The sequence below is a fragment of the Equus przewalskii genome, chromosome 15, assembly GCF_037783145.1.
Source record: "Equus przewalskii isolate Varuska chromosome 15, EquPr2, whole genome shotgun sequence".
Classification (NCBI taxonomy): Eukaryota; Metazoa; Chordata; class Mammalia; order Perissodactyla; family Equidae; genus Equus; species Equus przewalskii.
The window spans coordinates 25466296-25479944 of NC_091845.1; the positions used below are offsets into that span (position 1 = coordinate 25466296).

The following is a 13649-nucleotide window of genomic DNA, read 5'->3' on the forward strand; positions in this document are numbered from 1 at the left end:
TTAGGTTGTTTTTTAATTTTGTCTTTTGGGGAAAAAAAAAAAGGGTAGCCTTGTTAGAAGTGATTCCCTATCCCTCCCCACAAGACATATTAAAATGAGCAAAGTATTCCAGGAAGATTGAAGTCAGCAGTAGCACCTTCATTGAACTATTTTATTCCCTTTTTGTTTTGAAAATGTACTTTCTTAACTTCATTTTATTGTGAAGAGCAGTGTTAAGATTAACACAATCTCTGATCAAATTCCTTCACATGGTCTAAATGCTGTGCAAAATACTGTATTCTTGGTAGAGCCATCTGTCAAAACAGCAGTGTCAAAATGAATCCATCTGAATGGCAGATATGTTAATAAATTCCTTTGAAGGGCTTAAATGCTTAATTAAAAACAAACGCAAGCATGAAAGTCCCTTAAAAACCATGTTGCCCCTTTTGTATTTTCTCTAGGTAACATACCAATTGTGCACATGTCTTTAAAAATGATGTTGATGCAATCTTATTAGTGAATGTTCAGGAGGACCAGCCTAGTATCCAATCAGTGTTTGCTAGAAAAAAAGTCTAAAGCTTGCAGTTGAAACTTTGTTCACAAAATCCTTTGGAACGAGAAAATGTCAAAGCTGTCATATTAACCAATGTTGTAAACCTATCCTGCTCAGGAGGGACATGTTTACAAATTTGGAGTTGGCGAATGGGCTCCTTTATCATAGGGAGTTTAAAGAGCTTCAGTGTACATCTAGATTTTAAGTGCTGTTATGACAGTTCTTATATGTGTGTTTGTTCAGATCTTGTCCAGATCTGATGATTTGTGTCTCTAAATAAAAGACTGTTCCAGTTGAACTGCCTAGAATTCATCTGAACAGATATTAGCACAAGAATGAATTCCGTCAGAAACTTGAAACTCTTTTAAATAAATGCTGTAGTATGGCAGTGACAAAAGTATACTTAATTTTTTTCAAAAAGAAAGAAGAGTTTCAACAAACCTAAAGTTCATGACATGATTAAAACAAAGTCATACAAGAATGTGTACTTTAGGGTATAATTAAATTTGAAGAGTCTAAGATGGTAATGGTAATTCTATGAAATTCTCAGTGGTACAATTGTAAATTCTAGCTTTTTGACTAGAAAAGCACAATGAAAAAGAAAAACAGAATCAAACTATAGTCTTTTAAAATCCACAGCAGCCATGACCTTTACTGTGAAAGCTTAACTGCTCATTCCTTATCAATCAAAACTAAATTAAAATGAACTAAGAGAAAGCACATACATTAAGCTTTGCAAAATTGTGAAATTAATATTCCAGCTATGTCACCTTCGCCTGCGTCGGGATTGAGCAAGGGTGAAAGAGAAAGAGAAATCAATTCCACGAATTTTGGAGAATGTCAGAGTAAGGATCTGCTGAAAACTTTTATTTCTCCATTATTATTCATCCTGTTTGATGTTCCCATTGGTCTGGGAGGCTGGGGGAAAACTCACAAAGAGAAATACCATGAAGGAAGTGTTTTGGTGTTTTTGTTGACCAAGCGTAGACCAAAGACAATGTGAAATAGAAAATGATAGGTGTGTTTTCACCAAGTCTAGAAACGTGTGTCTGTCATAATGGAAATACCAAGAGTTTTCTCTGCGAACCTGGTGATTCCATTCTTCCTAATTATCAAAGGAAGTCTTTTGACCGCTCTGTTGAGTTGTCATTGGCATTACCACAGGAGATTAACTGCTGAGACTGTCCCCAATGCAAGGGCTTAAAAATGAAGAAAGCTAGACAAGATTTTCTTAGCTGTTTTTGATTTAGCTTCACTCAAAAGAAAAAGTGATATTGATATCAGAAAGATGGTTCTACCCTGCTGCCTCCTAAAATTTAATTCTAATAAAATCTGCCTGAAATAAGAGAACAAAGTATTTTGGGGGAGTCGTTTAGAAACCTCATTGCCCCTGGGAAGAAGTGGCAGCAGAACACACAAGAGAGAAATTCTATAATTCTGTAATATGTAGCAGGACTGATTTATCACTGAAGTATATTCTTGTATACGTGGCATTTGGTTGGTGGAAGAGTAGAATCGTTAAAATGCCAAAGTTAAGGTGCCAAAAGACTTTCTTTGTAACTTGTCTGTGTTTTGGTGTATCGTGTCTGTGTCTGTGTTTTCCTGGCGCATCACTGGCATCTTCAACATCCTCAGTGTCATTGGGCATCTTCTTTTTCAACAAGAAGCTCTTTACATAAATTTGCCATTTTCCCATTGATTCTCAGAGAGAAACAAATGCTTTCTTTCTATGGACTAAACTGTATGATAAGCCTAAGTCTGTTGGCCGCAACCACCCATATTATGTTAGCTTATACCTAAATGAGCAATATAAGGCAGAAACTTGCTACATTTGGTGTCACTGTAGGATGGGCAAGTGTTCCTGTGTTAAATGATGCTGAGAAAAATGGGTCTGGGCTGGAAGTCTCTGCAAAGGCTCTTTCCTTGTTCACAGAAAGGCTCAGCAGACTTCAGGCAGACTCTGCCAGGAACCTAGTGCTGGCTGGAAAGCATCCGTGGTCTATTTTGGTAATAATCCTCCTGCTTGAGTGAACCGAAGATGGAGACCCAACTTGATTTAATTTGTTGTTTCAATGAGGCTATTACAGCAAATACCCTTTAGCCAGCTACTCGAACAGAAAGAAAATATTGTTACCTTAGTGTGCTCAAGAAAATATCATTCTCAAATTGTTTATGAGAGTCCTATAATGTAGTTTAACTCCATATTCCATAGCGTCTTGCAGCTTAACCTCAGCAATTATTTTTAAAAGGGCATTGGATAAAAAACACCATTTAAAGCCATGGCGTTAAGATAGCTCAAGCAAAAATATCACATTCAAACTCCTCTGGATTCTACTTACCTGTTCGTTTAGTTTCTTTCCTCTCTCTTGGCATACTCATTCACTGTACATTGTAAGCTTGTGGGTGAGTCACTAAAAAGGGCTATCTCTCGCCAACTAGAAATCTAAACAACCGCCTTCTTCTTCCCTATCCCATTGTACAAAATTTGAGAAGACAAGAATTAAATTCTCAGGCCTACACACTCCTTCAGCCCAAAATCCAATTAATTAAATGAACCAGAAAGTCTGCAGAACAGTATTTGAAAATCTCCTTTAGGATTCATTGCCACTAAACTATATTTTTTCTTTTTAAATAGATGTCATTTTAGAGACCATAAAACACACTATGTATACATTAAAATATTAAATAAGAATTAAATAGAAATAGCCGCTTTTTATTACCTTAGTTAACAGGGTGGTATAAAGAACAATTTTATGTACAGTAAGCATTTTCTTGTGGAAATTACTTTTCTTTTAAAAAATGAGATTTTTATTTTAAAGCCCTGGACCATTACTGAGTTTTAAAAGTAAAATATCAAGTTACTGGATAATAAATTAATACTTATAATTTTGAAATATTATAGGCAAACTCTCCAGTAAAACAGTCAGTCATTTTAGCATTGAAATGTGGTTCATTGATACAGAACATTTTTGTTGTCATCATTGGTTTCAAGGATAGGGAAGGCTGGCTGCTTTCTGGTAATGGTACTAAAATCATAGTCAATTTAGTAAATCTGGAAATGTTAGGATGTTTAGAGTAACTTTTTTGGCAAAAATGATCTAACATCAAATTATTCGCATTGCTGGTCTTGATTATAAGAGAAAAAGTGATTTTTTTAAAAAAAATGGAAAACACTTTTTTAAAAAAAAAAAAAAAAAAAAGATTGGCACCCGAGCTAACAACTGTTGCCAATCTTCTTTTTTTTTTTTTCTTGCTTTTTTTCTCCCCAAGTCCCCCCAGTACATAGTTGTATATTTTAGTTGTGGGTCCTTCTAGTTGTGGCGTGTGAGATGCCGCCTCAGCATGGCTTGATGAGCGGTGCCATGTCCGCGCCCAGGATCTGAACCAGAGAAACCCTGGGCCGCCGAAGCAGAGTGCATGAACTTAACCACTCGGCCATGGGGCCAGCCCCTGAAAACTCTTCTTAACCTAAGCTGTTTTCTTTCATTCTCTACTTGATATAGCATCAGATGACTTAAGAGGACTTCTACATCCTCAGAGTCAGCCTCTGCTTCAGAGGTCACTGTGACTTCACATGAGCTCTCTTCTTGGATATGGACACCCACATTGTGGTGCAATGCATGATAATTTTAATTTACTTAATTCCCCTTGCAACAATACTGAGAAGAGAGGTCAACACTGACTTCTGGCTTAGTCAGGGATAATGGCTTGGACTTGATTAAAAATTATCAAACAGTGATTAGTCCTTTGAAAAAACTTAGGCTCAATGACTCTTTGCACTGTTTACTTTCATCCAGTGCCCTCTTTTGTTTCACTTGTCCAGATTATTTTGTTTCCTTGTCTGTGCTGGAAATCTGTCATCTGGTCAAACATCATCAGTACTAGTCCTGTCAGTGTGTTCACCATAGCAGTATGATTACTTGTATCTGAGAAATAATCTCTCTCTTCTTTTTCCCCTCTCTGCAGTTCCAGATTACCAAGAACAGGACATCTTCCTCTGGAGAAAAGAGACTGGATTTGGATTTAGGATTCTGGGTGGAAATGAACCGGGGGAACCTGTGAGTCTCTTGTCTGCCTCTCCCTCCAATGCCGTTTTCTAAGACTTCAAAGCAAATTGTCAGCAGTGACAAATCACCAAGATTTGAGTCCAGCTAGGTGTAGTACTATTTCATCTCCAGCCAGAGGGCTTATTCCTTGGATTTTGTAGAGCTCCTTGTATCTTGAGAAAGAAGGGACTAAATCCTTTCTAAAAAATGTGTGTTTGTGAAAAGTGGTGCTGCAGGATCTGGAGCTCTCCGTCAAAGAAAACAGAACCAAAAATCAGAATAGGGATAGGCATCAACTAAGAAAAACAGCGGCCTGATCCTTCTGGCCAGTTCTTTTAAATCTGTGGGCAGATAGTTGGCTTTGTATATTGAGTAGCTAGTGTGTAGAGAGGACTCCACAAGGCATTATGAGAGATTAGAGAAAGTAGGACCACTGTCTTTATAAAAGTAGAGAAAGAACCCTGGACAAGGGTCAGGAGGCACTAACCTTTAAGTGCCTTTAGAATAAATTTAGTGTAACATCACAGAATTCTTTTGAAAGAAGAAAAGAGAACTAAAGATAAGTATTGTTAATTCCCTCATAATAATAATAGCTGTTATTTATTTAGTGCTTCCTATGTGCCAGATGCTGTGCTAATGGCTTTTAACGTACATTCTCTCATTTAGCCATCAAATCTATGAATTTATCTCCATTTTTCAAATCATAAAATAAAGCTACAGAAAGGTTAATTAACTTGGTCAAGCTCACTGAGTTAGTAAATGGAGGGACTGGAAAGGGTCTGTCTCCAGGGTTCATATTCTTAACTAGCCTTTTGTCAAAGTTCTTCATAAACTATAAATGCCATGTAAAGGTAGTTATAGCATGTATTATCTACTGAGAAGGGAAGGAAAGCACAAATATATTAGCTAAAGTTTAGTGAATGGTAAATATAACACAAGACCCTAAATATAAAGACTGCTCTGCAAGCAGGTGCTAAAAGAATGCAGAAATGGAGATGTCAAACGACTTTGCTTGATTCATTCTTTGATTTAACAATATTTATTGTGCATTCCGTATTGCTATCCACAGTGCCGGCCCTTTAAAGAAAAGTAGTGATTTATTTCTGCAAAGGGGAAAAAGAATGAGTCACACCAGATCACAGATAAATGTCAAGGAACCAAACAAGAAATAGTTACTTTTTCCACCATTTAAGAACTGTTGTAGCACCTAGCACAATGCCTGGTACCTAGTGGGTGCTTAATAAATGTTTGTGGCATGAATGCAGACATGAATGAATGAATGTAGTTGTTCTAAGAGATGTGAAGGCCATCAGTATAATAGTAAACCAAAAGGTTAATGTTTCATCCATGATCCAATTGCTCAACAGATTTATATTGGTCACATTGTCCCATTGGGTGCTGCTGATACAGACGGCCGCCTGAGGTCTGGGGATGAATTAATCTGTGTGGATGGGACACCAGTAATTGGAAAATCACACCAGCTTGTGGTCCAGCTTATGCAACAAGCTGCCAAGCAAGGCCACGTCAACCTCACAGTGCGGCGCAAAGTGGTATTTGCGGGTACGTTTTTCATTCATTCCTTCAGACAGTGCATTGTCACTTCATGCACAGAGAAGACCCCTGTCCTGTGTCCGCCTCTCCAAGCATCTATTTTAGCAAATGTTTTCAAATGTGATTAAGCTCAGAATTTCCAGATGGTTTGCTCCTCTCAAACCCTGCACAACACCTGTCATTCAAAAGTACTTTAGTGTGCCATTGGTGCATGTTCAGCAGAGGTTTTTAGAAGAGGACTAGTTGAATATATGTTACTTCCCCCCATCTCCTTGCCAGCCAGAACTTAGTCACCTTCTTCATTGGATGATATTTCTCAATAAAAGAGGTCATTATGACAGTCAGAAAAATTGTAGCTTCAAATTAAAAAACAAAAATTAAGTTTGTGTTGCAAAATAAGCTCATAAAATAGTTATTGATACCTTACTTGCTTGTTGACTGTCATATGTATTAAACTGAGATTTGTTTTTCTTCTACAAGAAAGTTGTAGAGCTGGCCAGTTCTGGGTCATCTCTGATTCCTTCCTCCTGCCTGCAAGCTTCCAAGTACTTGAGTTCTCAAAATACTGTATATTCTTTCAGGCCCAACTTAAATTTAACCTTCCTCTGTGAAACTCTCAGAAATTCCCTCCTTCTTCCAACTGCTTTCAGATTTTAGCATTTCTTCCTTGTCATTCTTGGGAATCATGATTTACAGATTGCCATTGTGAGACAGCTCATTGTGTAAACGTCTGTCCTTTCCATTCACTCTGCAGCCTCTTGCAAGCACACATAATGGTGGTTCACCTTTGTCTGCAGCCCCCACCTCAAAATATTCAAGATGGAACCCACAATGCAGAAGAAGCAGATTAAGTGTTGTATCAGTTGAACTACTGAAGAAGTATGACATGAAATACTGTGAATTCTCCATAGCATTAATATTAGTGAAACAGATACTTATCAGATAAAATTAACTGGCACCTTGTTAAAATAAAAAACTCGTATAAGTCATTTAAATGGTATATAATTAATTACAGAGTTAATATATCAGATTCCAGTGTGAGAGTCCTGCCTACTGCAGCCATGGAAAACAGTGTTAATTAGTCGTGGATTATGACCCTAGAGCTCATTTCTGGCCTCCGACCCTCTCTCAACATTGTATTTCATGCAGCCAATAGCAGTCAGTTAGCAATGGCTTTTGAGATGAGATGAAAACTTTGACTTCACTGGCGCAAATAAAAATTCTGGAACAATGTGATTTTTTGTTTCAGATTTATTTTTAAAATCTTAAATATTTTGAGTTTTTAGCTCTGGGTCAACGGCATATTAATCTATTGAAAAAACATTAGACTAAGTGAAATAAGCCAGTCACAAAAGGAGAAATATTATATGATTCCACTTACATAAAGTAGCTAGTGTTGTCAAATTCATAGAGACAGAAAATAGAATAGTGGTTGCCAGTGGCTGGAGGAGGGGAAATGTTTAGTGTTTCATGGGTACTGACTTTCAGTTTGGGAAGATGAAAAAGTTCTGGAGATGGATGGTGGTGATAGTTGCACAAGAGTGTGACTATACTTAATACCACTGAACTACACACTTAAAAATGGTTAAAAAAGTATATTTTATGTTGTGGATATTTTACTACAATAAAAAAGAAATCTATGAAGGGAGAAGTTTTTAGGAATAAATATTGTCATATCCAAACTTGGAAACGTTTTGCTTTTTCCATGAAACCTAACTTGGTCCCACCTATTACTGTGGCTATTTAGGAGTGCTTTACCCTGTCACTGGATAAAGCAATAAAACTGGAATTTAATAAAACTAGAATTCTAAGGAAGGCTAATGTATCTAGTTGTGTGATCAGAGTAGATAATTGACATCTGGAAGCTAGGAAGAGAAACAAGGTATACCTCTGACAGGTGTCACAAATCCCACAATGTGGCAGCCTTAATGGTAAAGTCAACTTACAGTCTCTTGCCTGATGGAAAAAAAATCAAAAGCAAAGCTATTTGGAAAGCTGAGCAGAAATGTGACTTGAGGGTTATGACAATATGAACGTGCGGCCTAAGGCTCTATCTCTGAGGCAAAGATGGCGGTCATCGTTTGTATAGACCACACCTACACTTACTTCCTGTACGTTTTCCTTTGACTTGTGCACCAGGCAAGATTTTGGAGAGGGCAGAGCTTGCTGCAGACTTAAGCCTGAGTGTAGATGTTGATATATATATATACAGTATGTTATAAATGATACACAATTCAGGTGACTTTTTGGGTGTTTGCCCACGGGACGATGTCAGTAGACACTGAAAGGTAAATACTTATCAAGAGAAGCTGTTTTAGATTCCTATACTGTATCTCAGTTCTGTGAGGCCAGGTCCTGTCTCACCTCAGTTCATCTCTTGATTTCTTGCACATAGTGGAGTTGCAGGGAGAAGCAGGAAGGAGTGGCAGGGCATGTTTTTTGCAAATTCAGGTAACTGAGAGGTGCATCTCTGATACAGTCCCCAAAACAGAGAACGAGGTGCCCTCGCCAGCCTCATCTCATCACAGTAGCAACCAGCCGGCCTCACTGACCGAGGAGAAGCGCACCCCGCAGGGCAGCCAGAATTCCTTGAACACGGTGAGCTCGGGCAGTGGCAGCACCAGCGGCATCGGCAGCGGCGGAGGCGGTGGCAGCGGTGTGGTGAGCACCGTGGTGCAGCCCTACGACGTGGAGATCCGGCGCGGGGAGAACGAGGGCTTCGGCTTCGTCATCGTGTCGTCGGTGAGCAGGCCCGAGGCGGGCACGACTTTCGGTGAGTGTTGACAATTCTTTTCCCTAGTGTTTCCTAGGATGCTGGGGAGTGTTCTATTGCAAGTGAAAGAAGGCCAAAATCTCATTAACAGAAATGCATTCATGCTTTTCGCTTCAGGTAATTAAAGTCTTAATTGGGGATGGAGTTTATTTGGTAGCTTTTCCCCTCCTGAAGGTTAGGGTTTTGTTTTTTTTTTTAACCCTTCAGTTTCCGTTCTGAATGCTTGTTCACATGCACACAACTTTAAGCAAACGTGAAATTTGCAGAGCAACCCCCTGAATACAGCGTACAGTCTGAGAAATTCTTGCCAGAGAAAGCCTTTTGCAGGATCCTGAATAGGATATCATTAATAGCAGTAGCCTCAGAAGATCTAAGAGTTTTTAAAAGAAGCATATGGTTTTAAAAATGCCTAGGGAAAAACGGGGGTGTAGGGAGTAAAAATATTACATGAAATGCCCTTTCCACCTTATCTATGTCCTTTCTCTACTTTATCCCCATCTAAAGTTTTTAAATTTTAATTTTAAATAATATTTTTACTGTTGCCTGGTTAAGAATCTGGTTAAAGTCTGAGTCAAGAACCATTTGTCTTTACTGCCCTTCAAGTCTAGCAGGGGTGATTTTCTGTCTCATCCAGATGTTGGGGGTTTCAGCAGAGTATGAAGAAATGCAATTGCCACCCTCTCAGAATGTTAGCTCCCTGCTGGGTGCACCAGCAGAGACAAATAGGAACCCAGATGATTCCAGGAACTAATAATCTATAAATCTATTTCCTCTTAGGATGGGTTATAAAATATATACTCCAAAAATGTGCTCCTTCTTAATTAGATAAAAAGTCATTTGTTATTCCCCAAACACGTTTGTTAATTAATATGAAATAGGATGAGAGATAGGGAAGGGCTGTACAGACTTTGAAATTTACCTCAGCTCTATCCCCAAGTGGTTTATCCTTAAGGAGTCTGATGACCAGTAGCCCAGGTCACTTGCTGGCTAACATCAGCTAGGCGTGTTCCATCCCTTTAGCTTTCTAATCCAGTAGAACTCCCTTTATCTCCATTTAGTCTTGGTGTGTTGCTTCCTGCTAAAACTATTTTCCCCTGAGGTTCGTTCGTTAGGAGACAGGGAGTCAGCCAGGTCTATGCATGTGTGGCTGCAGTAACAAACACCCATTACTAACAGCGCTTTTGTGAGCTGCATTAATAAAGTTATCACTGCATGTCATGGATGGGTGACGACATCAAGGCAAGGTTTTTTTGTTTTTAAATTAATTTTGGAGACTTTTTTGCTTAAGTTAAAAAGAAAGGCAGAGGGGGCAGAGAAATCCAAAGTTATTTCTTCAGATCCACAATCTGACCATCCTCATGTACCCTGTGATGTTCTCAGGATTTCGGAATTCTCAATTTCACTGTCTAGAATGAAACAGAAAATATGGCAGGTGGGAGGCTGTGTGTTATTTAATGAATATTGAATGTCTTCACTAACAATTTGGTCTTTGATTGTGTTCCTCTGGCTCTTACAATGAACAAATTAAATTTTCTCTAATACCTTGCATGAGACTTCTATTCCAAGCTATGCAGAGCTTATCTCATACCTGCTGTTTGATCACTTTCTCATGCCAGTTGTATTTGGGCATGGGCTGAACTTCATCAAGACCTTGAATTGAGTATGGAAGCTTTTCACCACACCTGCCTATTAGATTTCAAAAGACTGTTTAACTTCCTTGTTAAAAATTCTTTTACTTTGAGATTACATCCAGTGTTACAAACTCAGGCAAATATGCTGAAATTCAAAGAAATTATAGCTCATTTTATCCCCAAGGTCCAAATTATAATGAAAGCACCTACTCAATTAGTTTCAATGTCTCCCATGTTAATTTTGTCACCCTGTCCAAACGGTGGTTCAACTGCATAACTATCTTCACAGTCCTCAGAAAGACAGATTCTCAAAATAGGTGCAAAGGCACGAGAAGCTTTGAAACTCAGTAAACAATTAGCTGGAAACCCTATGTCAGGCCTCAAAGCCAATTTTACACTTCTCTCTAGAAGGTAGCATGCTCTTGGTTGTGACATGGAATGCCTCAAAGTGCACAATAAACCTTTCTTTTCAAAAGCAGTTTTCCTGGCTTTTCATGTTGTAGCTGTGTAGTAGCTAATAACGAGAAAGGAAATTATTAAAGGAAAAGGGTTGAAGAATGAATGGAACTTAGCTTTGGATCGCTGTCCTCAGCCAAAGGAGGCACTAGATGTTCATATTCCTTTGAGGGGATTTTTGTAAGGAAAGAGGAGGATTTCTGAGCTAGTGAGCTATTTGGGCCCTACCCTGAAAACACATGAAATAGGCTGATTGAGCGAAGGTCGTAAAAGGAAAAATAGGTGTCAAAGTTGGTGCTTTCTTGACTCGTCTCTTGTAATTGTGCCCTTTTTCTAAAGCTTCCATCATTCGGGATAGAAGGCAGAAAGTCTAAGTGTTTGTCCATTAGGTGTTTTCAGATTGAATTTTTGGTGCTACAGAGTCTCATGCCTCACCAGACACCCAGTGATTATTTTTCTAAATGGAGAAAGAACAAAACATTGGCAGAAGCTTAAATAACAGCTGGCAAAAAATGAAGTGACATGAACACAAAATGCATAAAAGCATCCATCCCAGCTCTGGAGTTCACATTTGCAGTCCCAAAGTAAGCCAACGGCGAGTTATTTTTGGGCTCTTGAGAATCTTTGAAGTTGCTAAATATCCCAAATTTTGTAATTGATTTAAGGCAGGAAGCTGGGGTTTTCCTTTCATTTTGAATCAGGAAAGGACTGCAGCAATGAGCTATCATTTCAGGGCAGTAGCTTCTTACACAGACGCCCTGAATATTGCCAATGTTTTGACCATCGGCGCAGAGCCCTCCTTTAATAACATTTGCTTAATGCTTTAATTAATTAACACTTAACCTTCTCTTTCCCTTTTCAACCCTTTTTCTCCTCCCTTCACTATATTCCCACGTAACTTAAAAAAAAAAAATTAAAACTCAATATCAAAGCAGGCAATGCATGTGTGGCTATGCCTCACAAAATAGGTCGGATTATTGAGGGGAGCCCTGCTGACCGATGTGGCAAGCTGAAAGTAGGAGACCGGATCTTGGCAGTAAATGGATGTTCCATCACCAACAAGTCCCATTCAGACATTGTCAACCTAATCAAGGAAGCGGGAAACACAGTTACCCTCCGCATCATTCCTGGGGATGGTAAAGTATATCTATTGTGTCTCTCTCTATCTCTGTCTCTTTCTATATCTTTCTCTCTGTCTGTCTCTCTCTTTATAATTAGTGTTCATGTAATTGATTAGTGTTGATTTAGAGGCAGCCTTATTCATCCCTAACTGAACATACCCATCCAACAAATGTGAGCTCTTGTTACTAAACCTTACCTCACCCTCTTTACTTAATCCTCTAGCCCAGTGACCCTGTCTTGTGGCAGAAAGAAACATTTCAGAAAATCTTCCACTTTCCCCAATTCATTTTGGTTTTGGTGCCCTCATCTTTAAAACAATAAAATAGTTTGAATATAGGTGGTAAAGATCCCCTGATGTTCTGTCTGGAAATCACTAATGATTTTTTTAAACAATCCCTAAAATTTAACTGTATAACATGGTGACATCATAAAACCTACGTGATGACAACATAGAGCCAGTACTATGTCTTTTTAGCATAAATGACTGTATCAAGTTTTTTTATTTACTGGGAGAGTTGTAGGGTTTGTCCCTAATCTTTGCATGTGGGTGAAGAAAGAATTAAATCTCTGTATTTTTGATAGGTTTATATCTACATTAAACTAGTCGTATTCTGGTTTGTTTGGTTAAATTCAGATATTTGGTTCTTTTACACCAGTGGTGATTCTGACCTGCAGGGGACATTTGGCATTGTCTGGAGTGAATGCTAATGGCATCTAGTGAGTAGAGGCCAGGGATGCTTCTAAACATCCTGCAGTACACAGGACAGCCCTTCACAATAAAAAGTTAGACGGCAAAAAATATCGATACTCATCGTATTGTTCATGTTTAATACAAACGAAGTTGATACCCTGATGTCACTAAATATAGATTCCTCAGAGAATTAAGTCCTGGATATTGACTCTCTTCTCTTCTAGGCAGACTTTGCCCTTGGGTGGAAAGTGATACAGACACTTATCCCAAAATGTTTCAGTGTCTTTTTTTCATTCTTGCTATGTATGTAATAAAATAAAATATATATTCTAAAAGTCAGTATTTTTCAGTAGGAAAATGTGGTTTGTGGAGATGGTGTGATAAAAATTCTATGCCATTGATCTGTAAAATACGAAAATCAGAAATTTTATCTGAAAGTAATTCATCAAATGAATATTTGTATATACTAACTGTTAGAAAGTGAGCCTTATTCGTTGAAAGTATGAGTGGTGTCAGCTGTGCCTTTCAGAAAAAGTAAGTCCAAAACCAAACAATAAATATTTGAAAATTGTTGGTTCCAAGAACGGAGAACTTTCTCGACACCAGAAATACTCCATACCAAATGTGGAGGGGAAAATAGCTGCTTGAATGATAGTCTACTCCAGCCTGCCTCCAATGCACGGTTAGTAATTTACCATCTGGTCTGGAGTCCATTCCACCAGTTCACCACTCCGGAAAGCTATTACAGTTTAGGAAAGTGTTCACAAGGTGATAGAACATAGGTTCCTAATGGAAAAGATGAAAGAAGCCAGAAAAATTAAGTGAGAAATGGTTGAGAGAGCCAAAT

At 38.4% G+C, this 13649-nt stretch overlaps 1 protein-coding gene across 50 annotated transcripts in view; it reads left to right on the top strand.

Annotated features, from left to right (window-relative positions):
- MAGI1 (membrane associated guanylate kinase, WW and PDZ domain containing 1) overlaps nt 1-13649 on the top strand; it is a 597869-nt gene that overhangs the window by 567058 nt on the left and 17162 nt on the right. For 9 of the 50 annotated variants that reach the window (XM_070576900.1, XM_070576874.1, XM_070576875.1 and 6 more), the window contains 5 exons: nt 1294-1377; nt 4499-4590; nt 5946-6138; nt 8609-8902; nt 11958-12125. In XM_070576900.1, the coding sequence (XP_070433001.1) occupies nt 1294-1377; nt 4499-4590; nt 5946-6138; nt 8609-8902; nt 11958-12125 (831 nt within the window). Of the gene's footprint in view, nt 1-1293; nt 1378-4498; nt 4591-5945; nt 6139-8608; nt 8903-11921; nt 12126-13649 lie in introns of all 50 variants that reach the window. The other 41 variants (XM_070576869.1, XM_070576897.1, XM_070576870.1 and 38 more) reach the window with 7 other exon arrangements.